The 27,506-nt window shown below is 38.4% G+C and overlaps 2 protein-coding genes across 4 annotated transcripts in view; both read left to right on the top strand.

Annotated features, from left to right (window-relative positions):
• Positions 1-22,015, top strand: part of prkcaa (protein kinase C, alpha, a) — a 162,394-nt gene extending 140,379 nt beyond the window's left edge. For 2 of the 3 annotated variants that reach the window (XM_079840996.1, XM_079840997.1), the window contains exons 15-17: positions 4,931-5,038; positions 12,940-13,080; positions 18,625-22,015. In XM_079840996.1, coding sequence (XP_079697122.1) covers positions 4,931-5,038; positions 12,940-13,080; positions 18,625-18,783 — 408 coding nt within the window. In that variant the 3' untranslated portion in view covers positions 18,784-22,015. The remainder of the gene's footprint in view (positions 1-4,930; positions 5,039-12,939; positions 13,081-18,624) is intronic. The other variant, XR_013818318.1, reaches the window with a different exon arrangement.
• A 1,723-nt stretch (positions 22,016-23,738) lies between these two features.
• The window catches only part of cacng5a (calcium channel, voltage-dependent, gamma subunit 5a), a 114,185-nt gene continuing 110,417 nt past the window's right edge, over positions 23,739-27,506 (top strand). The window contains exon 1 of the mRNA XM_079840999.1: positions 23,739-23,950. The gene's annotated coding sequence lies outside the window, so the exon portion shown is untranslated. The remainder of the gene's footprint in view (positions 23,951-27,506) is intronic.

The raw sequence follows: 27,506 nt of genomic DNA, 5'->3' as shown, positions 1-27,506 counted from the left end.
CAGAGAGGAGCTCTGGGTAAAAATGTATTAATTTGCATGCACAGTCTGTTTTTAGTTAATCCATATCATGAAGTCAAAGATAACTCATCAAAATATAGTATATATCCAAGTTTCTTTATTGTTTTTGTTCTCTATTATTAGTGGCCATTTAAAGTTCCCTATCTGTCAGTTACTTTGACATGTTGTCGAAATGCTGACACTGGGGGTCGCACTTGGGAGCCCCAAACACCTCTGCTACTTCTTAAAAGGCCAATGAGAATTGGCGAGTGAAATTTGTATGCACTACTCCCCCATACAGGTATAAAAGGAGCTGTCATGCATCACTCGTTCACATTTGTTCTTCGGAGCAGGGTGGATGTCACTATAGACACTCATTCTCATAGACAGACCTCGTTGCTGGAAGATTACAGTGCATTGCAGAGGTCTCTTCACCCCACATACAGCTACGTGCCGTGAGAGATTTCCCTGGAAGCTTCAGCAATCTGAAAAGAGGAGTTTTCTTCTAAAAGATTAAAACGTTAACGGGGAGCATCTTTTTAAAGATGCCTTTCTGCCTGTGTGTTTCTGGTTGCAGTCGATACCTGTGTAGCCTGCGTTCTACCTCGCTGCCCACTGTGGCTATGCCGGTGGTCCCTTTGGTCCCGCTTGTACAGTCTCTGTGAGCCTGGCTAGCACTCCCCAGTCTGTTTTGCGGGCTCATTCGGACCATCAGACTTGGCTACGCGATTCAGTTCGCCCGGCGTCCCCCCAGGTTCAAGGGGCGTCCGCTTCACTTCGGTGAAAGCTGTCGATGCCCATGTCTTGTGAGCAGAGATCGCAGTCCTACTGGCGAAGGACACGATAGAGCCAGTCCCTCCAGCCGATATGAAGACATGGTTTTACTGCCTGTACTTCATTGTACCCAAGAAAAAACAGTGGGTTATGGTCAATCTTGAACCTGCAGGTTTTGATTGGGAGCCTTCACAAGCTACCGTTCAAGATGTTCTCGTAGAAATTCATTTTTGAATGCGTCTGTCCCTGAGATTGGTTCGCACCAAGACTCGTGTACTTTCATGTCTTGATTCTTCCTCGACACAGGCTATTTCTGCACTTTTTGTGAGAGGGTCGAGCATATCAGTACAAAGTCCTGCCTTTCGGGTAGGGCTGGGTTTCGATTCAAATTTCAAGAATCGATTCGATTCCGATTCTCAAGATCTTGAATCGATTATCATTATTCGATTCGATCCGATCTCATCCGATCCGATCTTCGAGATTTAGACAAGTGTTTTTTAAGAAAGCATTTTTTTCCAGCTGTTACCTGAATTACAGGACTGTAGTTATGCAACATATTGATACTATTATTATAGACATTCAACTGCAAATTAATGGAGTATTGATGGTTGCAAAGAACAATCCCCCTTCCAGAGTGTTGATACAACTGCTTTCACAAACTTGCACTGGTGTAGACGACAGAGGACGCAGAGGTAGCCTATATCAGCAGCAGTAGACCAATTATTTAGACGCGAACCTGATGTATTATTAAAAATGACATTAAGAATTGACATTAAGATCGCAAAGGTAAAGGAGGCGCTAAGCGTCACCGTAAAGTTTTGCGCGATAACATCCAGGGAATCACCAGACCCGCCATCCGTCGTCTGGCTCGCCGCGGCGGTGTCAAGCGCATCTCCGGTCTGATCTACGAGGAGACCCGCGGAGTGTTGAAGGTGTTCCTGGAGAACGTGATCCGCGATGCCGTGACCTACACCGAGCACGCCAAGAGAAAGACCGTCACCGCCATGGATGTTGTGTACGCGCTGAAGCGGCAGGGACGCACCCTGTACGGCTTTGGAGGATAAACGCCTGAAATCAAGAGAAACCAAAATCTGCCAGATCGCAGCTTTTAGCGTTTCTGGAGTTTTCAAAGATCACATGTTCGTTGTTTTAATGTCCTTCCACCCCGCGCGAATGCGTGAATTCAATGACGCGGCAAATTAAAATTCACGGGGAAAATGTAGGCCTATTATTAAATCGATCCTCTGAGTCACGGATCGATCTTTAGAAATTAATATGAAAATCGATTCAGAATTGGTTAATCGATTTTTTTCAACACAGCCCTACTTTCGGGCTGTCCCTGTCCCCCGATATCTTCACGAAAGTTGCCAAGGTGTCAGACCCCTCGTTTCTTCGGGCCGGAGTGCCCTAAAAACTGGTGTCCAGGCATGGTATTCACGAATACCTCTGCCACATGCTGGAGGGCCACGTACAATGGGTATGCTGCCCCAACCTGCATTGGCACATCAACTGCCTCGAGTTGCTAGCAGTACGTCTTGCACTGACCGCCTCAAAAAGCCGCTACAGGGCAAAGATTTATTGGTCCATACAGACAACACTGCGACCGTTCTGTACATCAACCAACAAGGTGGTCTGCACTCCCGTCTCCAGAGAAGTTGCGACATCTCCTCCTCTGGAGTCAGAAGCATCTGAGGTCGCAGAGGAGGATGTGCAAAGTCAGGGTGGACGAGGAGCAGGTCTTGCTAGTTGTGCTGTACTGGCTCAACCTGACCTGGTTCCCAGAATTAATGCTCCTCATGACAGCCCCTCCTTGGCAGATTCCTCTGGAAGGACCTTCTTACTCAGAGACGGGGCACCCTGTGGCACCCGCGTCAGTAAACTCGATGTCATGGATGTGACGCGGAGGTTCTAGGTAACTTACCCCAAGAGGTAGTTAACACCATCACTTTGGCACGAGCATTGTCTACAAGACAGGCTAATGCCTTGAAGTGGTACCTGTTCGTCGAGTGGTGTTGTTCTTGCCGAGGAGACCCCCAAAAATGTTCAATCGCGTCTGTGCTTTCCTTCCTGCAGCAGAGGTTGGGAGCAAAGTCTTTCTCCGCACCTTTCTCCTTACCAAGCACAAGTTGTGCCCAGTCCGCTCAGGGTGCGAGCACACTACTAGAAGTGTTGCATCCTCCTGGGCGCTGGCACATGGCGCCTCGCTGTCAGATATCGGTAGAGCTGTGGGCTGGGCGACACTCAACACATTCGCTAGATTCTATAGCCTCCGTGTGAAGCCGGGTTCCTCTTGTGTTCTCAACCTCAAAAGGGTAGAAGCACTGAGAGGCCTAGGCTCTTGTCCGCTTGCTGTGCCCTGTACTGTGGCGCATATATTCTCCAGAAGCAAACTCTGTCGAATCATCCATCGCCCTCTGTGCCGGATGTGGCGGGACGCCTGGCATCAGGCCTTCTGCCGCTGAATCCTTGAAAACCGGTACTGGACTGGGTATATATGAGTGACCCTGTGGGGATCCCATGTGTTTTTCCATGGTCGATGTGGGTTCCGCAGCGTTCCTTCCTACTAGAAGGCTCGCTATCACAGTGTTATCCAATAAGTCACTGAGCGGGTCATGCGGAACAGCAGTGATGGACTTCTCTGTGTGAGTCCTGTCTCATCAGGTAAGAGAGCTCAGAAGGCTCACACAGGGCACTGGAAGGGGGCAAAGGCCATGGCGCTTTGGTAGGGATTCCTATTTGTCTGTCTCCGGCATGGCGTCAGAAGTGATCGACTGAATGGGAACGTCTCGGTTACGTATGTAACCCTCATTCCCTGAAGGAGGGAACAGAGACGCCACATCCCGTCGCCATGTCCTCTGTGCCCCGCTGGGGTGCCAGTTCACCTACTCGGCTCTTCAGTGAAAAACTGATTTGATGCAAGCACCTGTGGCTCATTTATACCTGCACTGCGTGGCATGAGCAGCTGGTGCAAACATTGCATGCCAATGTGCATTGGCTCGTTTAGTTACACTCGAAGTAGATTGGCTCTCGCTAGCGAGATTCCTATTCATCGGTCTCCAATGTGGCGTCTCCGTTCAGGGAATGAGGGTTACATACGTAACCGATACGCTCTCTCCAGTGCAGAGCATCTGTTTATATTGTGAAAGTGCCATGTTTTTTTTCTGCTGTCCACGACAGACCACTTCACTGAGATAGGGTTTGTTTGTATCGTGTAAGTGACAGGAATTTCTCTTTTGGACACGACAGACCGCTGCACTGAGATGAGGTGTTTATATCATGTAAGTGGTGGAGGAAGCCAGGCTTATGTCCTCTTGAAGGGTTGGGTGAGAGCAATGCGGACACTTAGTCGCTGCTTCTGAGTGGGGTCCAGGAGGCATCTGAAAGAAATTGTCATAATCAAAGCGGGGAAGCGACATTCCAGGCACCTTCCCCCGGATGAGCGTAACTCAACGGCAAGCTGTAGATGGCTTATTGAAGCTAAAGGAAAATATTCTGAAGCAATGGCATTCACGACCCCCCTATAGTGCAGGGGAGCCCTCCTCTATTTCTAGCGCTTGAACGCCATTGGCAGGCGGATTTTCACCGGAACCAACCTTACTCACGTATCTAGAAGAATTGAAGCAACCTCTGCATCCATTTTCAGGTCTTCACACTCATAAAAGTCTTGTGCACTGAGCTCCCTCTCCTCCCCCATCATAAGTGTATACGCTCCTTACTGTTAATTGTTTTGGTGCTCGGTTCCGATCCACAGCCTTTTTCAAAAATCACTTACTGCACCTTTAATAGTATAATAATAATATATATAAAATCAGATTTTTTATAAAAAAATATAAAAAATAAAAATAAAAATCAGATGGTGATATCATGGTACTTCAGTATAAACCAAGGTACTCTTTTATTTGTGTATTCATATACCATGCATCTAAACTGTACAATAAGGTCCTTCAAATAATACTATGGTATTACCACCTTGTTCAAACATAATGATCTTGTCTTGCCATTATACTTTTTTGTATGGGTGAGCTTAAGGTAAATGTAAATTTGATAATGCCACATTTGAAGAGTGCAATAGTTTAAGAACCCATATTTAATATTACAATATGTACTTAATAATATTCATTTTCATTTGATGTTGATTGTTCTTTTTCCCCCTTTTAAGCCTCCATTTGATGGGGAGGATGAAGATGAACTTTTCCAGTCCATTATGGAGCACAGCGTCTCTTACCCTAAAGCCATGTCCAAAGAAGCCGTTTCCATCTGCAAAGGGGTGAGTTCTGCCACATAGACAAAATGTTCCAGGTTTTAAAGCCCAACTGAACTTCAGCATGATTCCATATTTTCTCTCTCTAATGAGGTTCCTAAAATGGGCTAAAGATTTATTTTTAATGGTAAATAAAGGCATTCAAGACCGAAAGGATGTTCTCAAAGAGCCAGCATCCACCAATACATTATCTTCTGTTTTGATGTCTCTATCTTGTATCTTTACCTCTGAATCAGTTCTAGAGTTCTTGACTTAATAGTTACAGACTTTGCATCCACAGAACGATGGATGTATGTGGCTGAGGCCAGAAAGCACAGTTTTATTAGCTAATTTCATACCTGACAAGAGCTATATATCATACAAATGTGGAGGATATATCTCTGAAGAAGAGAGCCGAATCATTCCCAAAACCAGGTCATTGGGTTACTTTGAATCTAAGACCATTCTGATTATAAAATGTGATATCAGTATTTCTTAAATTACATTGAGGGAAAGTTCCTGAAATGTATAGAATAGGAAAAATGTCTCTTGTATTGTTATCACATCTTTTAATCACATATTAATTGCATCAGCTTAAAGCCCATCAGAGATTCATTGCAGGAACGGATCCAATTTAGATAAAAAAAAATCCCTGGTTTCATTTTTAATAATGTCTTATCAGGGTTCGGTTGCCATGAATGCAGTCTGCCGTTATTGGATTTAACTTCAGTCTGACTAAAAACCAAAACTTTTAACTTTTTTGCCTTGCCAGAATTTTAGAGTGAGAGTGAAACAAATCATTTCTTTTTTCCCTGACCACTGTGGTAAATCAGAAATGTGTTTTATTTTTAGCATCTTTATTAACTGACATCAACAAAGACATGACAATTTTCCATATTTTCTATTTAATATAGTATTTCAGAAATTGATATTTCCAGAACATCATAACATTTTTGTTTTCAATAAGACTTATATTGTCTGTTTTCTTCTCTCCTGAGATCACTGTTCTGCCTTATCTCTTCCTAATTTTGCTGTGTTCATACAAATTCAAGCCTGTTTGCTACATCCTTGAGAAACAAAATACTGTCAGTGCCGTTGTAAAGTGATGGTATTAAATGGCAGTACCATCCCAGCAGCCACACAACGTCATAATCAATCAATCAATCAATCAAACTTTATTTATATAGCACTTTAAAACAACCAAAGTGCTGTACAGCAAAAAATTCATCACTCACAATACATAAAATACAACTAAAACAGATTTAAGACAAACCGCATCATAAGACATTGATATTTGGTTACATTTTGGTTGCGATGTCAGGTGACCAAAATTCAACGCTAGCTCAAAGTATAATGCCAACGTTAATTTGTCGTCCAATACCAACGTCAGCTGGCGTTGATATTTAGTTGTTTTTAGGTTGTGTTTCAAAGTTACCAAAATCCAATGTCTCAAGCCAACGTCATAATGGTAACATCCACACAACGTCAAATTCTAACATCATTAGATGTTGATCTTTTGTTGGTTTTAGGTTGTGGTATTAACTTACCAAAATGCAACGTCTGTCCGACGTTGGGGTCCAACGTCAATCTGACGTCATGTTGACGTCCGGTGCCTGCTGGGATAGTTCTAAATTTATGGACCTTGATTTTTGTGTTACATGTATAAAAAGTACAGATGCATTTTGTAATATAATGTAGCATATTATGGATTCTGTTAGGAAAGATTACAATATAAAAATATAATAATAATTATATAATAATTATATGGTGCTTCTCGATGACACCTACACTGTCACCTGCATTCATCAGTGTGATCTTTAGATTATTACAGTACCAGTATATTTTCTACATGTACTATAACTTACAAATTCAATTTCCAAAATGTATCAAAATAAATTTAATAGTAAATGCCTGTTTCTCTTGAGAAGTACAAACCAAGTACAGCAAATTTATGACATTCTGAACACATTCTCTCAACTAAACCACTCTGAAAACACCACAACTCACGGTTTGAATCATTATGCAGTATACAATTCAATACAATCAGTATACAATTACAGTACCTGGTTTTGAATCAAAAGACGAAGATAAAATGATGGATGCATAAATTAACCAAGATTACACTAATAAACCCAATTACTCGATTTGCATTCAAGTGATTAATTTTGTACAAAATAACATGAAATAAACTTAATGAATAAAACTTCTTATAATAAACATTTCAGAAGATATTGTCATCAATATGAGGGGGAAAACTTTTCACATATAGAATTTTTCTTGTACTTTCAATAATACCATGATACTTTTTGCTACTTTTATTATAAAAACATCCTGTTAGTAGAGAACTCAATGGTGCAAGCAGGACACAACACAGCAAATGATCAGCATCATCGCACACATCGTCTCACTTTTATAATGTTCTCTGTTATCTTCTGTCTTTCTGTCAGTGTTAGAGGTTTAAGTTCATCTGTTTTCATTGCTGTGTATTAGGAAATGTGTGTGTGTGTGTGTGTGTGTCTTATAAGCTGTGCCACATACTAATGGATATATAGTGGCTGTCAGAAGCTGACCTAGAAATGCCCAGGGATAATGATTTAGAAATGTGCCTGAAATACATTTTTCTGGCAAATTTGTCATCATAATATATAATAATTATAATAATAAAAAAAATCATGAAAACTTTTATTTTAGTTAGCAGGCTGTTAAAATTAGTGCTTTCTAGAACCAAATAGCTGCTGGAATTGCCAATGTTTGTGAAGTAAATTGCATCGTGTTAGGTCCAGTGTTGAGGAAAGTTACTTTTAAAAGTAATGTATTACAATATTGCATTACTACCTAAAAAAGTAAGTAACTGCAAAGGAAAGTAATGTGTAACATTCATTTTCCATTACTTTTTCTCACTTGGGCTGGGCTTGCTTTTTTATTTTCTTTTGGGGGTGTTTTGACATATACTGAAATTTGTGCTTATTTTTGTTACTTATTTTTCTACTAAGTTTTTCATAGCTAAAGCCTGATTACACTGTATTCAGCACAAACTCTGCTACAATAAACGAAAATCATCCTGCTCACTCATTCACATAAAACAATATATTGATTGAAAATGTGTAAGACATGTTTTGTGTCAGAAAGCTGTATGCGGGGAGGGCGTGAATCACCATGAAGACAAAGGCCCCTCCCTTAATGGCCCTATCAGCTGAATGGGACTGTGAGTGAACTAGAAAAAAGAATATGAATGGCTTTTTGATTGCTTGGATTTTATTTACAACACAGAACATAATCCAAATGTACATAACGAAGGACAAAAAGGCACATTATTGAGCACACTGATCTAAACAAAGAGACTTGAATATTCACATTTATTTGTGCCATTCCTGTTCAACATACCTGTCATTTCCAAGGTGTTTGCTTTTTCATTTTACCATGTTCATTTAGAAGTTTGGTGATGTTGGTACAGCGCTCTGAGAAAAACAGTTTGAAGAGTCTTGTGTAAAATTTTGAGCCAGCAGGACTCATCAGTGGCATCTGGCACTGACTCTAGTGGCTCAAAAGGGGTCTCGACCAGTCCCTCAAGTACTACGGCTAACACCGGCTTCACACCGCACGCGCAAGCAGTGCGTTGGCAGGGCAGGAGCGGTGCGTATGGAGAGCAGGAGCTGCGCGCTCCCGTTGTGCATTCACACTGGCAGCGTTTGTCTCGCGCAGCTGAACCGCGGCTCGTGTATTGCAAATACAGACGAATATTGTCCATTATGTCACATTTTCCGGTCTTCTCCTCCGAACCCCGTTTGTCTCGTGCTTTGATTTATGATGGGCAGCATATATCTGCTGCAAATGCTACAGTGTTCCCCTCTGTCTCATACATGCATGCATATAACATGTTGTATATAAGTAGTTCACATGATAAATGTGACATTAAAGTGAAGATATGCTTCTAGTTTTAATCATTTAAACAGGCATTTGAAGTTTGGCCAAAAACTTCTGGCAGTGTTGTGTTTTCGTGTATTTTATTTTTTCACAGCGCTGGATGTCATGGTGATCATGTAACACACGGGACACTTCATTACATGATTTCATGGTGAAATTTGTTATTTTCTATGTTAATCAGGTCAGTTTTGATCAAGAACAATCCACTGTGGCTTTAATTCAACGATCGCGGCGCTGCTTCTGCTCTGCTCCTGCTACGCGCTGCCACGCCGCCTCTGCGTGCGGTGTGAATGCTCTAATCTGTTAACATGGGTGCCGAAAAAAATATGCGCTGCTTACGCCCTGCTAACGTGCTAACGTGCAGTGTGAAACCGGCCTAAGTCATGAAGGGACCTTTACTCTAAGGACGTCACTGTCAGAGGTTATTTAAAACCAAATTCTTGACGTGTTTGCACACATGCTTCACAACTGGTCAAACAAATATGTTTTCTCAATATGTATGAGTATGCAGCATCGAGAGTAGCTTTTGAAAGGGAACACTTTTATCTGCTATTGAGATTGGATACGGGTAAAAGTTAGGGACAGGTTTGGTGGTATGGTAAAGTTTAAGGGTGGGTTAAGGGGTAAGGGAAGGGTCAACAGTGTAATTATAGATGTAATCAAAAAAAATAATCACAGCTGTAATTACAAAAAGGTGAATGAGGTAAAAGGTTATTAAATGCAGGTAAATATAATTACTATGTAAAACACGTATGTACTCAAGTGCATTTGTATCAAATGATTAATTTAAATGTTATTACTTAGTAGTTAAAGACACTTAAAATAATTTCTCTTTCCACCTCTCTGTCCATTACCTCCACCCATTTCCCCCATTACGACTGTAGAGATTTATGTGTTCACTTTACATTCTGAGATCTTCTGATGAATGTGTAACAGTCCTTCTAGCCTATCAGCAGGACAGATCTACCATGACCACAGAGAATAAACATATTAATTTAAGTATGTCTTGAAGGTAGCTAGCTGTTAGTATTACGCTCATATTCTGTATGCGGGGGGTAATTTGTAATTAACAGTAATTTATATTGTTTGTAATTTAAATAGTGAGACCAGTCTTCATGTCCATGTCTGGTGTAAAGTGTGTGCTGTGAATCACCAGCAAATGCTAGAAGTTTGCTAATATCTTGAACCTGTTTAAATTCAAGCTATACGTTCAGTTCAGTGGGCTGTCCTTGAGATCATAACAAGAGACGTCTGCGTAAATAACCCAATTGGCAAACCAACACTGGGTAAATATTGGAAAGAGCACATGATGGGTAAATTTAACCCAGCAAGTTGAGTTGCATATTTCAACTCTGCAGGCTGGATTGAGGAAAATAACTTTTGTTTGAATAATTTATGGGACATTCTGAGTAATTCTCATAATTTACATTCAAGCTCCAAGGATCATTATTCACTTTTTGACTCAAACCAGTGACTCAAGCGGGGTGTCACATCCATTTTTGGTTTGTGTATTGGAATCAGCTTAATGTTTCCTTCTCTAACATTCCGGTTCTGAAAACAGTTTGATTAGAAAAAATACTTGTTAATAACATAATAAACAAAAATGTATTTATTTATTTTACCTTGTAACTTAAGTGGATCCTAAATTGTCTGCAAAACCTCATACAGTAGCTCTACCCGCCTCCATTTAGAATGACGTGCCACACATATTTTGGAGATGGTCTCTGCTTCTTTGCAGTACAACGATAAATAAAGAACTGTTTGTTTGAATAAGTACAGCATTTACTCTAATAAAACAAAAAAACAATGTTTTATGTATTTGAGAAGCAGAAAAGAGAGTCTTGTCTGGTATTTGCCATTTAGTCATAGCCAATACAATACTTTTATAACAGAAGATGTTGGCCAAATGTATTAAACAACAGGAAAAACTGAGTGCCCACATACACTATATTGCCAAAAGTTTTGGGATGTCTGCCTTTACATGCACATGAACTTCATGAAATTCTTAATCCGAAAGGTTTAATATGGAGTTGGTCCACCCTTTGCAGCTATAAAAGATTCAACATTTCTGGGAAGGCTTTCCACAAGGTTTAGTGCGTTTATGGGAATTTTTGACCAGTCTTCTAGTAGCGCATTTGTGAGGTCAGGCACTGATGCTGGTCGTGAAGGTCTGGCTCGCAGTCTCCTCACTAATCCATCCCAACGGTGTTCTATTAGGTTGAGGTCAGGACTCTGTGCAGGCCAGTAAAGTTGCTCTACACCAAACTCGTTCATCCATGTCTTTATGGACATTGCTTTGTGCACTGGTGCGCAGTCGTGTTGAAACAGGAAGGGGCTATCCCCAAACTGTTCCCAAATATTTGGGAGCATGAAATTTGTCCAAAATACCTTGGTATGCTGAAGCATTGAAAGTTCCTTTATACCCAATACCTGAAAAGCAACCCCCGCACCATAATCCCCTCTCCACCAAACTTTACACTTGGCACAATATAGTCAGGCAAGTACCGTTCTCCTGGCAACCTCCAAACCCAGACTCGTCCATCGGATTGCCAGACAGAGAAGCATGATTCGTCACTCCAAAGAACACGTTTCCACTGCTCTAGAGTCCAGTGGTGGCGTGCTTTACACCACTGCATCCGACGCTTTGCATTGCACTTGGTGATGTAAGGCTTTGATGCAGCTGCTCGGCCATGAAACCCTTTCCATGAAGCTCTCTACACACTGTTCTTGAGCTAATCTGAAGGCCACACAAAGTTTGGAGGTCTGTAGCTATTGACTTCTGCGCACTGTGCGCCTCAGCTTGCGCGGACCCCGCTCTGTGACTTTACGTGGCCTACCACTTCGTGGCTGAGTTGCTGTTGTTCCCAATTGCTTCAGCAGTTGACCATGGAATATTTAGTAGTGAGGAAATTTCACGAATTGACTTATTGCACAGGTGGCAACCTATCACAGTACCACACTTGAATTCACTGAGCTCCTGAGAGCGACCCATTCGTTCACAAATGTTTGTAGAAGCAGTTTGCATGCCTAGGTGCTACATTTTATACACCTGTAGCCATGGAAGTAATTGGAACATCTGAATTCAAAGATTTAGAGGGGTGTCCCAATACTTTTGGCAATATAGTGTAGCTACAATAGCTGTTTCCATCACCCTGTTTTTATGAGCATTTTGTATCGCATCAGAAACGAGTAATGGTAACTCAAAATTTCTGAAAAAAAAGTCCCTTAATTTGCAAAAAAGGTTTTACGCCTGCTTGAGGTGTTTTTTGACTTATGCTAATAAGGGGACCGAATAAATTGATGTAGCGAACATTAAACCCATGTGACCATTAGACCCTGCCTGTAATTTTAAAATTCTTGTTCTCACTTAAGAGATGAATTAAGAAACAGCCATGGAGTTTTATTTACTGTTGGTTACTAGGTTACCAATACTATTGTCATCCATAGTCAATTCCATCAACTTGATGCAAACCAACACACCTGATTCGCATTTGTTTGTTTTTTTGTTGTTGTTTTTTTACAAACTGTGAAAAGATTTGCTTCACATTTAGATGGAAACCCAGCTACTGAGCTTTGTAACTTGTAAGTTGATGAAAACAATGAGATGCACTTACTGCCTCAGTTAAGTATAGTATAAAGTAGTATAAATAAATAAATAAATAAGTATAAACAAGTATAAATTTCCTCACGTTTTTATGCATTTTTACATTTATTCCAAAATAAAAACTAAAGGCAGTAACAATTTAAACAATGTATAAGCCTATTATTTGTAAAATAATGTTCAGATTTTCTTTTTAATAGTTAACTTATTTTCAGCAGTCATCAAGCTGATCACTAATATCACACATAATGTTTTTAGGCCGTTTCAAGTGAGAACACGCACAAAAAACGAAGCAGGATTTATCACACATTTATCACACATATGCTCATTTTTATAATTATTTCACTTTGAGCCTTTTCCTGATTAGGCAATAATGATTATATTTTATTTTGTCTTGTTGCAGCTGATGTCAAAACACCCTTCAAAGCGCCTGGGCTGCAACCAAGAGGGAGAGAGAGATATTAGGGAACATGCTTTCTTCCGTCGGATTGACTGGGACCGTCTAGCAAACAGAGAAGTACAGCCTCCATTCAAACCTAAAGTGGTAAGACAATCTATGCAGGTCTATACATTTAATAATTATCCTTTTTTTCACTGGGGCTTAAATTCTGAAAGTTACTGTGTATTCTTAGTACAATGAACTAAAAAGTTAGACTCAAGTTTATCTAAAAAAGTATATCAAGTTAATTCCTAGTATATTATGGCCCCTGAACAAAGGTAATCATATACATTGAAAATAAATTTAGCCAAATGACACACTATATAGTATACAATGTGTAAGGCTTTATACGTAAATAGCAATTTTTTATAATGAATTTGGAGCTAACCAATGTATCAAACTTCTTTATGAAGACTGAAAGTCTAAAATATAATCTAATATAATCTAAGACTATAATATAATATAATTTAGTCATGAATGCATGAAATAAATGTTCTGCATCAGGAAATGACAGCATGTCTCATATCTTTTAAACATTCCTAAATTGGAAGAATGCTGCTCTAGAAACATTGTAAAAAAATATATTTTTTAAAAGACATATTGCTCCTTAACTTTACAAGATGATTGAACAGTACATCCATCGGGTGACAATATTTCAGGTACAATCAAATCTAGTCTTTCTGCAATCTATAAAACTCCTAAAGAATAGCAACTCTGGCAGCACAAAGACCAATGATAACCACTCTGACACTAATGTGTAATATCTGTGCCCTCTGATATTTGTTCTGATAATTCTAGTTTTTCACTGTTATTTGGTGAATCGTGTTATGAATTTATATTACTTTTCTGAGACGCCTGTGGCCTGTGGAGGAAGTGAGAATATTTTCCATGATACTAAAAGGATAGAAATAGAGCCATTTGTCATATTAAGTACCTTTAAAAAAAATGTCCTCCATATGGTTGTGTGTATGTTCCTGTTGTATGAGCGAGAGAGAGAGGGATGAGCTACAAAAGCAGTCTGCAAACATATATATGACTTCTAAAGTGGGTCACACTGCAGTTGTTACTCCTACACAAGCACACATGCTCACCCACACATATATCATTGAATAGGGCATTCTGTCACATCACAGGGGACAAAACATAAAAGAAGAGAGGGGTTGAGGATTTGTGTGGGTCTTGAGGGTGTGTGTGTGCGTGTGCATATGTGCGTGTGTTTTACAATGTCCTATTTTTTTCTTATGTTTAATGTGTGAGTGTGTTATGAACATCACTTTTCACTTTTTTTATATTTTTTTTGTTTGTTTTCAAAAATGTTCTAACGTCCCCTCAGGACAGCCTGAAGCTGAACTGCAGCTTCCTCCCATGGCGAAAAATTAGGCCAAATACAGCCCCTGTGTCCCTTTCACACTAATGGTGGGGGTTAAACAGGCTTAATTCAGAACAGCTACCATTTCAAACATTTAGCCAATCATTAGTTCCACTGCTGACGTAGGGAGTGCCCTACATGGACCTCTGTGTCGAAAAACTGGTCTCTGCATTCTTGTAATTATGACAGTTGCAGCTTTAAATGATCTGCATGTTTACATTGTGTATCCTTTGTCTATGTTTGGGAAAATCTGCCTCATAAGAGAGCATGACACAGGAATTTATGTCTGGACATAGCTCTCAGTGCTTGAGTCACCATTCATCTCTCCTTTCAAATATGTCATACAATAAGAAGGGGGAGGAGTGTCTTCTATTTTAAGGCACATCTTGAGCTTCATGTCTTATAGAATCTGGCAGTTTTACAAAAGGAAACTCCATCTTTCTATCTTTCTTTCTTTCTCACTTCTTGCTGTTCTTGAATTCCTCTGATGGTACGAAAATTCCTTTATGTACAGAGGCATGTACAGAGGCACGATTAAAGGAATAGTTCACCCAAAAATTACAATTCTGTCATCATTTACACCGTCATGTCATTCTAAACCCATCAGACATTGGTTAATCTTCCAAACAAAATTTAAGATAGGCTTTTATTCACATATATGCATAGAGAGCATTACAAATTATAAACACAGAAGCTTGTGCATGCATCACATGCTAGAACAAACCTCACTCGTTCTCATGCAGCACACACACACATCTGAGCTTCTGTTTACCCTATGTGATGTACTCTAAGGTATGCGTTTCAATCATTGTAAATAAAAGTCTAAATTAAATCTGTTCATCATATTCTGGTCTCAAGACTTTGATTTAGCCGCTAGATTCATATGGATTCATTTTAAGACTCTCTTGTTACCTTTTTGAATCATCTAAGTTTAGGTTTTCTGGGGCCTCATTTATAAAATGTGCATATGCACAGATTTGATCTTAGAGTGAAAATCCACACCAACGTTCATGTTTATAAAAACGGTCTTCGACGTGGAAAAGTGCTTAGCGGCATATCAGGTTCTAAGCAGGCATATGCACTTTTCCTTGTGGCAGAGAGTCAGGTACCGGTATTTGGAAATCTAAGCAATTCTTGGATGTTGACTGGTACGGTGACGCATTGCTGCGAAACCCCCCCCCCCCCACTCAATTATGTCGTAATAACGAGATCTTTTGTCGTTTTAACGACATCTTTTCTCGTAATAACGAGATCTTATATCGTTAAAACAACATCTTTTCTCGTAATAACGAGATCTTATGTTGTAAAAATGACATCTTTTCTCGTAATAACGAGATCTTATGTTGTAAAAATGACATAATTTTCTCGTAATAACGACATTTTTCTCGTTAAAACGACATATGTTTTCTCCTAATAAGGACAGGTGTTGTATAGTGATGTGTGTATATGTCTGTATCCACATTAGATAATTTATTTAGCCCATGCCTTTGTCACACTTGTTTGAAAAGCAGAAAAATAGGCTCATCCGCTGCCGGTATCAGTGGCAGTGCCCATAGCACGAAATTGTTGTAATTTAGTGATGTAGCCCATAGTTCTTAACAGCCATGGGTAGCAGGTGCCATGGATCACTCATGATTAGCGCGTAGCTTTAACCTAGTAATGACGGACCCCGGTGCAGCCACAAATATCATAACTATCTATAGGCCTACTGTAATTAAGACATTCAAGAAATGTATTAAAAAGAAAGACGCTTTCAGCCTTACTCAAAGGCCGCGGAAACAGGCCAGTGGGTTCGTTACGCACGTCAATCCATTCTCCGCGTTCTTAGTTTGCTTCTTATGTATTAAATATACAGGCAATTTGTTTATGAAACCTTGATCAAAATTAAAATACAATTTATAGAAAACGAAATTCACTTTAAAGAAATTAATTCTGCAAAACAACACTCAATAAAAATCGTGTCTGACCCCACTCCATGTCTCCAGACATATTGCGCGTTTTATAGCCTATATAGGCTACTCATGCCGACGAAAGCGCCCGCGAATTCTTTAATATTTATAATTTTTGCAGGTTTTTTTTACCACTTCGTTATTTTGGCTCGGAATTTCTTTTGTTGGAAATATGAAACTTTGCGTTTGATAAACAAAATACATGTTTGAAGCATTTGGAGTGGAGTAGGCTACATGCAAAACGTAGCCTATTTAGATTCATAGTTAGGCTATTTGTGTAAATATTAGCCTATTATATTATTGTTTTAATTTCATATGTTGATGATGAAAAGTGAGCAGCATGAGTAGGCTATAAGACGCGCAATATGTCTGGAGACATGGAGTGGGGTCAGACATGCTTTTTATTGAGTGTTTTGCAGAAATCATTTCTTTTAAAGTGAATTTAGTTTTATATAAATTGTATTATAATTTTGATCAAGGTTTCATAAACTAATGGCCTGTATATTTAATACATAAGAAGCAAACTAAGAACGCGGAGAATGGATTGACGTGCGTAACGAACCCACTGGCCTGTTTCTGCGGCCTTTGAGTAAGGCTGAAAGCGTCTTTCTTTTTAATACATTTCTAGAATATATGTATTACAGTATAACATACAATATATTACAGTAGGCCTATTATAGATAGTTATGATAGCCTATTTGTGCACTGGGGTCCGTAATTTCTAGGTTAAAGTTATGCCACTGATGCGAACATGAGCGGTCCATGGCACCTGCTACCCGTGGCTGTTATGAACTGCAGGCTACTTCAATAAATTACAATACTTTCGTGCTGTGGGCATTGCCACTGATACAGGCAGCGGAAGAGCCTATTTTACTCTAAGCTTGCTTTTTAGAAGTGTGACAAAGGCATGGGCTATATGAATTATCTAATGTGGATACAGGCATATTTTGTAGACATCACTGTATAACACATGTCCTTTCTTCGGCGAAAATATATGTCGTTTTAACGAGAAAAATGTTGTTTCAACGACAAAAGATCTCGTTATTACGAGAAAAGATGTCGTTAAAACGACATAAGATCTCGTTATTCCGACATAATTGAGTGAAAAAAATTATATGTATGTGGCAGCATTGCGTCACCGTAGACTGGTGCTCTTTTGTATGTTAATTAAATTAATTAGTGGGTGTTTACAAGGTGGAGAACCGAAACCATTCAGCTGCAATTTCAAGATAATTTGCAATTTTATAGATTTCACATCTTGAAAAGAGTCGGAAATGCTGATCAGATCAAATGTAGGCAGAAACCTCTCAGCTTTCATTAAAAATGTCTTAATTTGTGTTTCGAAGATTAACCAAAGTCTTATGGGTATGGCAAATGATGACAGCATTTTCATTTTTGGGTTAACAATCCTATTAAATTGACAGCCTTCATTTAAACATTGGGTGAAGTCATAGGAAAATGTTGGCTGTTGTTCTTGTATTAAAACAAATTGTGAAAGCTTTAACATAAATGGGCTGAAAACTGCACACCCCATAACCCACACATTTATATATCATTAATACAGCACCTTGAATCATTGATTCGTCATAAAAATAGGGTTATAAATGTTCCCTTTTTTCATACACATTGTATGGACGTTAAAGAAGTCTACTAAATAATGAATTGAGTGTCGGGTATTAATATACCTCCTACTTACAGTAGTTTAGTTAATTTTTCAAGATGCTCTGAGGTGCAAAAGTATTCATATGCCTTTCATGGAAAATAGAAAATGAGAACTGTGAGCCTATTTTGATTACATTGTTGTTTTGTCACACATAAGATTGTATGTTTTACACTTGTTTTAACAAATTATAGCGGAGTATTCATGTCAGAATCTACTATCAGGTGTCAGTATGTTCGGCTTCCTCAGCTGTGCAAACTAGTAGAGCCAATTGCATCATCCAGATGAAGAGGAACTAGGGCATATAATCTGAAATTTGAGGAGTGTTTATCTGTGCATTGGACATGAAGGAATTGTGAGCAAAAGTAGAAATGGGCATCAAAATCCCATATTTTCTACAAAGAATGTAAACACTTTTCCTACAAAAAATCCCTATCATTTAGAATTCCAAACAAAAAGATAAAACAGTTAATTTAAACAGTCAAACTATATTAACCATGATTGTTATCTGCCTTACAACGTTTATTTTACAAACCTCTGGCATTTGCCATTTGTGACTTATGTCTTGTGTGTATTAAAACTACTTGGTTGTAGTATTACAATAAGATGTGTCAAAATAATATTTTCTGTAATCTTTTTTCTCACTTGCTACCTCTTTTTTTGTTTTATAGTGTGGAAAGGGGGCAGAGAACTTTGACAAGTTCTTCACACGCATACAGCCACAACTGACCCCTCCTGACGAGCTGGTTATCGCCAACATCGACCAGGCAGAATTCGATGGATTTTCCTTTGTCAACCCTCAATTCCCCTCCATCGTTAAAATTGAATAAAACAGGAAAAAGAGGGAATGAATGTGAATCTACCTACCTACTACCCTAAAACTCTGCCCTTACCGTTACCCTTTTATCTAACAAACGTTAAACCAAAACCACTATTATCTCAAGTGATGTCCTATCTTTTTTGTTTAAAAACCTATTCAATAATTGTTTCCCATTTTTTGCATCATTTCAATGTAGGCCAGTCGAAGAGTTTACCTTAATAATTTAAAATAGATTGAGAGAAGACTGAGTAACACTTAAACTCTGTTTAGGAAGAGCTGTTTACATCACAAACTGACCATGTGACTTTGTGCTGATCAGTTTTTAAAAGTCTAGGAGGCCAAACTGGTGGCTGACACAGAATGATTTCACCACATCTGTCCCAAGTCCCATAACAGAAACAGAGCTGTGTGCTTCCTAAGACAGTCTTCCCATTCAGGATTTCTAAAGGTAATCGCCAAAGCCGATGGGGTTTCTGTCTTCCCCTTAGCACTATACCAATTTCTCTTTATCTATTTACAGAAGTACTTCTGGTGTCGGTTTCAGTACTCACTTTTTGGAGTCTCCAGTGTTTTCTCATTGGAAGTGTTGTTAAATGTTTTAAATAAAATATTGAACATCTTACATTTGCACATATTTCAGGTATGAAATGACAATTTGGCACACCAGTTTAACAACTTGTTTGCAATTTGTTTGTTCTATGGTAAAAAGCGTGCCAAGAATTGCCACAGTACACAAGCCGACAGAGCTTTAGATGCGTGAAATGTTTATGAAAAATTTCAGGTTTTAAGATTTTTTTTTTAAAGAATACTTGTCGGTTCATATAAAATGGGTTTCTTTCACAGTAAACAGAGATACATTTTTACCCATATAAAATGTTTAAAAGACTAAAAAGGTATTACTTCGTTATCCCTTTAATTCAACAAGTGTAAAATATCCTCCTTTTGCCTTGGTAGAAAACATCCTGGAAACATGAGAAAATGTGTGTATGGGTGTGTGTGTGTTTGGCATATGGTTTGTGAAGGCACACGTGTATAATGACATGGATATTACAATGTAAACCAAATGTCTTCAAAAACATACTAAACAGTGTTTTTTTTTGCAGAAAAAAATGCAGAAAGTTGATGGGTAGATTTAGGGGTTGGGTTAGTGTACGGGATAGAATACAACATATGCCAGGTTGTGTGTGTGTGTGTGCGTGCGTGCGTGCGTGCGTGCGTGCGTGCGTGCGTGCGTGTGTGCGTGCGTGCGTGCGTGCCCTGTTTATTTTCTTTCAATAATGAGCGATATTGAGAGACTGATAAATCATCGGCATAGTAAATATTGAATAGTAAATGTTAATTTCTGCTGTTCCTGTAGAATTACCTTTGCATCATTATGTTTAGATTTAACATTTGTAAAATGTAACATCATTATGACACACTTCTCCTCCTGCTGCTTCAATATTTTCCTAATACTTAATAATACAGGCTATTTAAACAATATAAGAACCTTTTTATACCTACTAAACGTGACATTACATTACAAAGGTATGTCATTTGGACAAATTTACAACAGGAAACGAATGAAAGTGAGTTTGCTTTAACATAAAACAGAAGTACAATTATTAGCTAGTTTACATGTTTTAGTAACTTTCATAGTCCACTTTTGTGATCATTGTCCCTTTTAAATGTGTAGTTTTGTATTAACCATGTCATCACACAGTCAGCTGATATAATGCTACTATTCAGGTAGATATTTGTGTAATTGTTATCATTGGTGTGTACTACTCTGACCCTGTACTTTGCATAATGAAATCATTAACAAATGTGTTTTCCCCATTCGATTTTCCAACTGTATTTTGTCAAAACACCACTGCTTTTGGCTGTTATGTGTGACCTGATTGGATTCCAAGGTTTTAAAGTGTTAGCTGATTGGCTGCTGTCATCCTACTATAGTCTATAACTTGTATGTGCTTGCATGTTTGGGTACGGAAAGGATCCACTTGACAATAATTGTTTGCATTTATGAAGAATGTTTTGTTATCAATGGAAGATACTTTTGAGGTTATAAGATTATTACAGCATGGAGTATGAACCAGGCAGATGCATATCAAATATTTTTCTCTTTTCACATAGTTAATATTGTAACTCTGAACTTCATAATATTTTAATGTCTTTATATTGTAGTTTGTGGTGTAGTTTGAACATCCTTCTTCCCATCTTTTGCTTCTGTTAGACTTGAGAAGTAAATCAAATTATTTAGTGAATTTCAGAATTAGCTAAATTAATCAGATGGGAAAATCTGCTTGGTTAGATTTTAAATGGCGTCAGTTTTGTTCTAGCACTAATATACTTACCAGTTTTGTGTAATTTTTTTTTCTTTCTTTCTTTTTTTCCACATTACCGCAAATATATAGAAATTTGGCACCATGCCTGTAGTTTAGATCAGCTCACTTCTGTCTTCTCTTTTATTTTTGTGGATTTAATAAGATGTTGATCTTGCTGTAGAAACCCTTCAGTGCTAAATTATCTTATGCAAACTCCCGTCTTTCTTTCTTTACTTGTGTCTCTCCAAAAACCTGCTTTGCATCAGTGCCAGGCTGAACCCAGCAAGAGCAGTGTTGCACTAACTGCGTAGCCACAACAATGATTGCCAGTATTCAATCCAGTATTTTGTGCACTAGTCTCATGTAGGTGTACTGTTAATGTAATGCTTTTACTGCTCCACAGATAGCAGTATTGCATCTCTTGCTCTGTGTATCTGCCAATCAATCATGTGCACTACCTTGGCTGTTGTAAAGAAACTTGCAAAGCCATTTTTTTTAAACAGGTTTAACGTGGCATGCTTTGAGCTTCCTCTACTGTAAGATGATCCATCTGCCTTACCTACTCCTTACTATTCCTGTGCTGCTGAATGAATGATTGAATTAATGAACAAAAGGATGAATTAACTGCTTGTTTATTGCCTCGGGTCTTTAGCTTTTCCTTGAAGGGACAGTTCACCCAAAAATAAAAATGCTGTCATAATTTATTCACCCTCATGTCATTCAAAATCTGCTTGACTTTCTTTCTTCTGCGGAACACAGAAGACGATATTTGAAGATTGTTGGTAACCAAACAGTTTTAGTTACCATTGACATGCATTGAATGAAAAGAAAAATTGAGAAATTGATCAGAATATCTTACAGGTCATACAGGTTTAGAATGACATGAGGGTGAGTAAATGACAGAATTTTCATTTTTGGATGAACTGTCCCTTTAAATATATCTGCCCATTCTCTTGTCAATTATAATGAATTCTTAATTATTTTTGACACCCAAAATATAAAAACAATAGAATGACCTTTTCCCTATTAATCAGCAATCCATATAAGTTATGTTTGTCGAAATGCAAGAATCTTGCTCCTCATTTTATCATATCCCCCCCATTTCTTTGTTGTTCTTAGTGTAGTTTGGTATTGTACATCACTCTGTTGTCCTTCTGCTTTGTGTGATTTAGTCCACCTGTTTTATTGACATCTGTTGAGTTGAAGATTGTTTTATTTATCATTTAGAGGACAGAATCAACAGAATGCCTTATTTTGCTCTCTTTCTGTCTCTCAAATAGCAAGGTCCTGAATTGATCCCAAAGCACTATCTCTGTTCTTATATTAATATCGATAACAAACCAAGTAAAATGTTGTATTTTGTAGCAGTGTGTGTTAGTCCTGCCTTTGTCGTCTTAACATAATCTATGCTTTTCCATGCAATCCATGATGCCATTTATACCTAATGTATGATATTGCAAATAAAGAAGGGAAAATGAAGCTCAGTCTGTAGATGTCCCTTCTTGAAGACAAACCTGACACTGGCTGTGGTGATCTGTTATCTTGCTCATGTACCAGAGCAGGGTGCAGATAAAAATTTAATGCTACGAGAGTCAAAAGAAGCATAAAATGGTCACTCTGAATATTTTATCCAGCTGCTCGGACATTGTCAGTCCTCTCACCAGTGCACTGGAGACCAACAGGATTTTTTTGTCCCTTGACAGAAAAGTATGTTAATTAAAATGCAGCTGTGTGTGTGTGTGTGTGTGTGTGTGTGTGTGTGTGTGTGTGTGTGTGTGTGTGTGTGTGTGTGTGTGTGTGTGTGTGTGTGTGTGTGTGTGTGTGTGTGTGTGTGTGTGTGTGTGTGTGTGTGTGTGTGTGTGTGTGTGTGTGTGTGTGTGTGTGTGTGTGTGTGTGTGTGTGTGTGTGTGTGTGTGTGTGTGTGTGTACATGTTGTTCTATCCAGTGGGGACTTAAACCTGAATGCACACAGACTTGTGTCACCATGGGGGCCTACATTTAGGTCCCCATGAGGAAACAAGCTTATAAATCATACAGAATGATTTTTTTTTTTTTTTATGTAAAAGTGCAGAAAGTTTTATGTGATGGGCATGGTAAGAGGTAGGGTAAGTGTAAGGGGACAGAATGTAAAGTTTGTACAGTATAAAAAACATTATGTCTATGGAGAGTAAACCTGACCTGTGTGTGTGTGTCTTTTTAATTTTAGACTTTTACAATCTTGTGTGTTTGGGTATCTTACCTTTAAGTAGGCCTAATCTAATTATGCATAGTGAAGCAGGACATTAATCTCCCCACAGAGTACTGATACCCATGGTGCATCCATGGATTGCACATGGACCAACACAATTTTTATTGCGCTCAAAAGCCCTGTTCCAAAGCCCCGGTGCTACTCAAAAGAGACGGGGAAATCTAGATTATCGAATGATCTGCCACTTTATCACTGGCCACATGTTTAGTATCTATCGATTACAGATTTAAGTTTTGTTTTAAATGTCGGTCACACACATTAGTCCAAATACATCATACATAACATAACAACAGTCATGACACAACATGCAATTGTCTACTCTACATCATCTATCTAAAACCAATAACACAAGAGTAATGACACTGTAGGCTACGCAGCCGTTGAGTCGTTAGTCCGTGACCCGTCAGTGACGTGCAGAGAGAGGGAGAGAGATGTTAGAGCATCTCTAACATTAAGCCCAGCATGATGAGAGACGCGTCTCGCCATGAACATGTGTAAAGGGTTTTAGAGGACTTTATCAAACCTCTCTGTGATTAAATAAAGGCTGTTGAACATTTGCGTGCTTTGCGCTTTACCAGAGAAGACCTGAAGAACGCACGCTACACAGGCACGTATCAGTGCAGGTATGTGAAACTAATAATAACTCTGTTGTTTGCGTTGTTTTATGGCATTGAATAAGTTTGGCTCATGTGCAGATTTAAAGTAATATAACATTTGATTAGACGCATTCAGATTCCACTGAACATTAATCTTATCCACATTTTCGTATTAAATTTAAGGGGGGAATCAAACTTTTTTTTCGGATTTTATTTGCTGGGAATTATTTTTGGGCTATGCTGTTTTTGTCAGTGAACGCAAATGGTGGAGAAACAGATGGACTTTTCAGAAGTCAAAGTTGAATCAGTTCTACTGCGTCGTGTGTGGAAGTGCGTCTCTTGGAGTCATATATAGTGCAAAACATAGGCCTATAGGCTAAAGGTCTTTACAAGACATAAAAAAACATTTTGTAATATATATATATATATATAAAATAAACGCACAGTAGTGCACTGAAGGGAGAATAATGATGGCTGCCACAGTGTATTCTGTCTTTGGAAATGGGTTCATAGCTTCAGCACCAAGGACAGATTCCCTCTGTCCAAGAGCCTGAAGTAATTTGCTGTCATTCTGAATATCTGAATTTTTATACCACTACATGCATTCTTGATAACAACTACTACTATTTTTACTAACATGTTTTAACTTATGTTTTGTATCCTATAGCCAGGGCAAGTGGGGAGCCAATTATATTTAGTTATATTTTCCACGTATTTGTCATATTTATGACCATATTGCAGTGAATGACATGAGCAACATGAACATAAATTTCAGGGTGCGTCTCAATCAGCTCCCTAGTTCAGTAGTCAGGGTGCTGATTCAGGGAGTCAGCCATTCTAAGGGCTGTCTCAATAGCAAAATCCTTCCAGTGCACTAAAACGTTCGCTCTCTAAAAAGTTCCACTATGCACTGTGAAAACCAGGGAGCATCGATGGTCACTATGTTACCTTAATGGAAATTCTGAAGCACTAAACAAAAATCGCCCTCAGCCAAATCAATAAACATGGTATTACACAATACACTTGGTAATCTGAAAAGGTGTGTATCTGGAGTGATCCAATCAAATTTTGCTTTGAAAAACTTTAAAAGTAAGGTGGATTACCTGATCCTGGATAGAAAAACATGGGATTTCCATATCCAGATCCTTCTGATCCAGATTTTTTTTTTTTTTAACTGGGCCCAGGTCTCAGAAAACAAACACATACCCTACAATTTCTGTAACAAGAAATGTGTTAATTCAAACAGATCATAAAGAATGTCTACTACACATTTCAAATAAGCCACACACAGTCGGTACACATCCTTTCAAGATTTTCAGTCAGTGAAATTCAATATTTACTAATGCAGACTCTTGCTTCTCTGTGAGCAAATATTTCATCAAATTCTTCCTATGCTGGCTAGGAGCTTTTGTAGAAGGGTCTAGCGTTGTGGCAATGATGGGTGTCTTCTGAAGCCAGCTTTGAATTCTAGCATTTGCAGTTTAGAATCACTGGATTCTTTCAAATCCTTTTTTTTTTTTTTGAGAGTATGGTTTATCTGTGTTCTTTAAGCCATCTCCGGTATTTTCAATCAAATAAAGTATTAGATTAGATTAGATTAGATTCAACTTTATTGTCATTACACAAGTACAAGTACAAGGCAACAAAATTTTAGGTCTAACCAGAAGTGCAATAGCAGCAAGTGCAGGATATACAACGTTTGCATAAGTGCAGGACATGGATATGTACTGAGTATATATAAATATATATATAAATAGAGAGATGGTTATTACTATAAACAGAATTTACAGGTGAATATGTACAGTGAATAATATACAGATGGTTATTACTATAAACAGAATTTACAGGTGGATATGTAATATAATATACAGATGGCTATTACTATAAACAGAATTTTACAGATAGAGGTATACAATGATATGTTAGGCTAAAAAGAGGAATATGCAGTGGATTAAGGTAGTGCAATAAATTATGGACAGAAGCTATCCGAAAAAAAAAAGTGTAAAAGTGCAGTGGAAAGTAATTGCATATTACAGTTAGAAGTACGATGCAAAATGCAAATGTAAACAGTAGGCACTGTAAATAACAGTTGGCAGTGCAAATGAGCATAATACAGTTAAGGTATGGTAGTGCAAAATGAATAAGTGAAGAGTTTCGTTGCAAAACGAGATATATCCATTTTGAGAAATGTTGGTTATTTGACATTATTATTTAAGACATCAACAGTCAAGTTCATTCACAATTTTTTGTACATTAAACTATTACTTGAGCTCAGTGAAGGCCGGGACACAATATTCTTCAAATCCAGGATATTTTTTATTTAATTTTATGTCCATAAATAAGTCAAAAACCATGCCAAAATGCAACATATTTATCTTAACATTGTCAAACATCTTAAATTGGTTAAAAAAACAATACATCATAAATATATGGAATAGTATATACAAAGATTGATTAATAATAATAAGATTCCGAGTTAGTTTTGGTCAGAACATACACAACATAACGGTTTTTTTTTTTTTTTTTTTGCAAAACGCTATATATCCACCTTATAATCTACTACGTAATACCATTAAAAAAAGCTAGTGAATCAATGTTTTGTGTGTGTGTGTGTGTGTGTGTGTGTGTGTGTGTGTGTGTGTGTGTGTGTGTGTGTGTGTGTGTGTGTGTGTGTGTGTGTGTGTGTGTGTGTGTTCTGGTATTCATCACGTTGTGGGGACATGAATCTGTTTACACAGTCACGTCATGGGGACCTCTTGCGTTGTGGGGACCAAAAATGAGGTCCCCATAAGGGAAACCATTAAAATGAGTAGAGAATCTGTTCTGAAGGTGGTGGGCGGAGTTTTAGCTTTGGCCCATAACACACGTTTTTGAGGTAGTGTGCGTGTGTGTAGGGAGTGCTCAGTTGCGCCCCCAAACCTTTCTGACTGGTAATGCACTCACGTCTCCACACACACATTTTCCAATTATGGTTAGGCTCCGCCCACTTCCTACGCATCGTTAAGATCGATTTCAGCAAAGACATACGTATTAAATTGACACTTGACTTCACAAACTTCATTAAACAAGAAGAAGAAGAACAATACTTCACAAAAAGAAGATTACATGCAGAAAATGCCAAGGGACGAAGAGGAAAAAGGTGAAACACAAGGTAAGCAGCACATATGTTATTAAGTTAGTAATTACTTTAGGTAACGTTAGCAGGCTAGCTCACTGATGAGGCTAAATGTGGCCTGACGATATTAGCGATCACATAATCATTCAATTTAATGTTAAAGACTACATTTTAAATGAAAAGCGTCGCCTAATGTTTAGACTGAAATGATTGCTATTGGAACGATTCGGTTAATATTAAATTAGTTTCTGTCTAGTTCGCGTTAGTGTTGGAGGGGTGGATTATTTTATGCTTTATATTAAAGAAATTTTATATTTTTGTCAGGGCACATGTTGAAATCATATTTTTGTCAGGGCACATGTTGAAATCATATTTTTATCAGGGCACATGTTGGAATATAATCTCGCGGGGGGAGGGGGGGTTTGCACTCGATGTCAGGCTCCTGTTTATAGTGTTTGACTGTAATTA

This window comes from Gobio gobio (genome assembly GCF_949357685.1).
Source record: "Gobio gobio genome assembly, chromosome: 17".
Taxonomy (NCBI): Eukaryota; Metazoa; Chordata; class Actinopteri; order Cypriniformes; family Gobionidae; genus Gobio; species Gobio gobio.
This window is presented reverse-complemented; position numbering and strand designations above follow the sequence as displayed.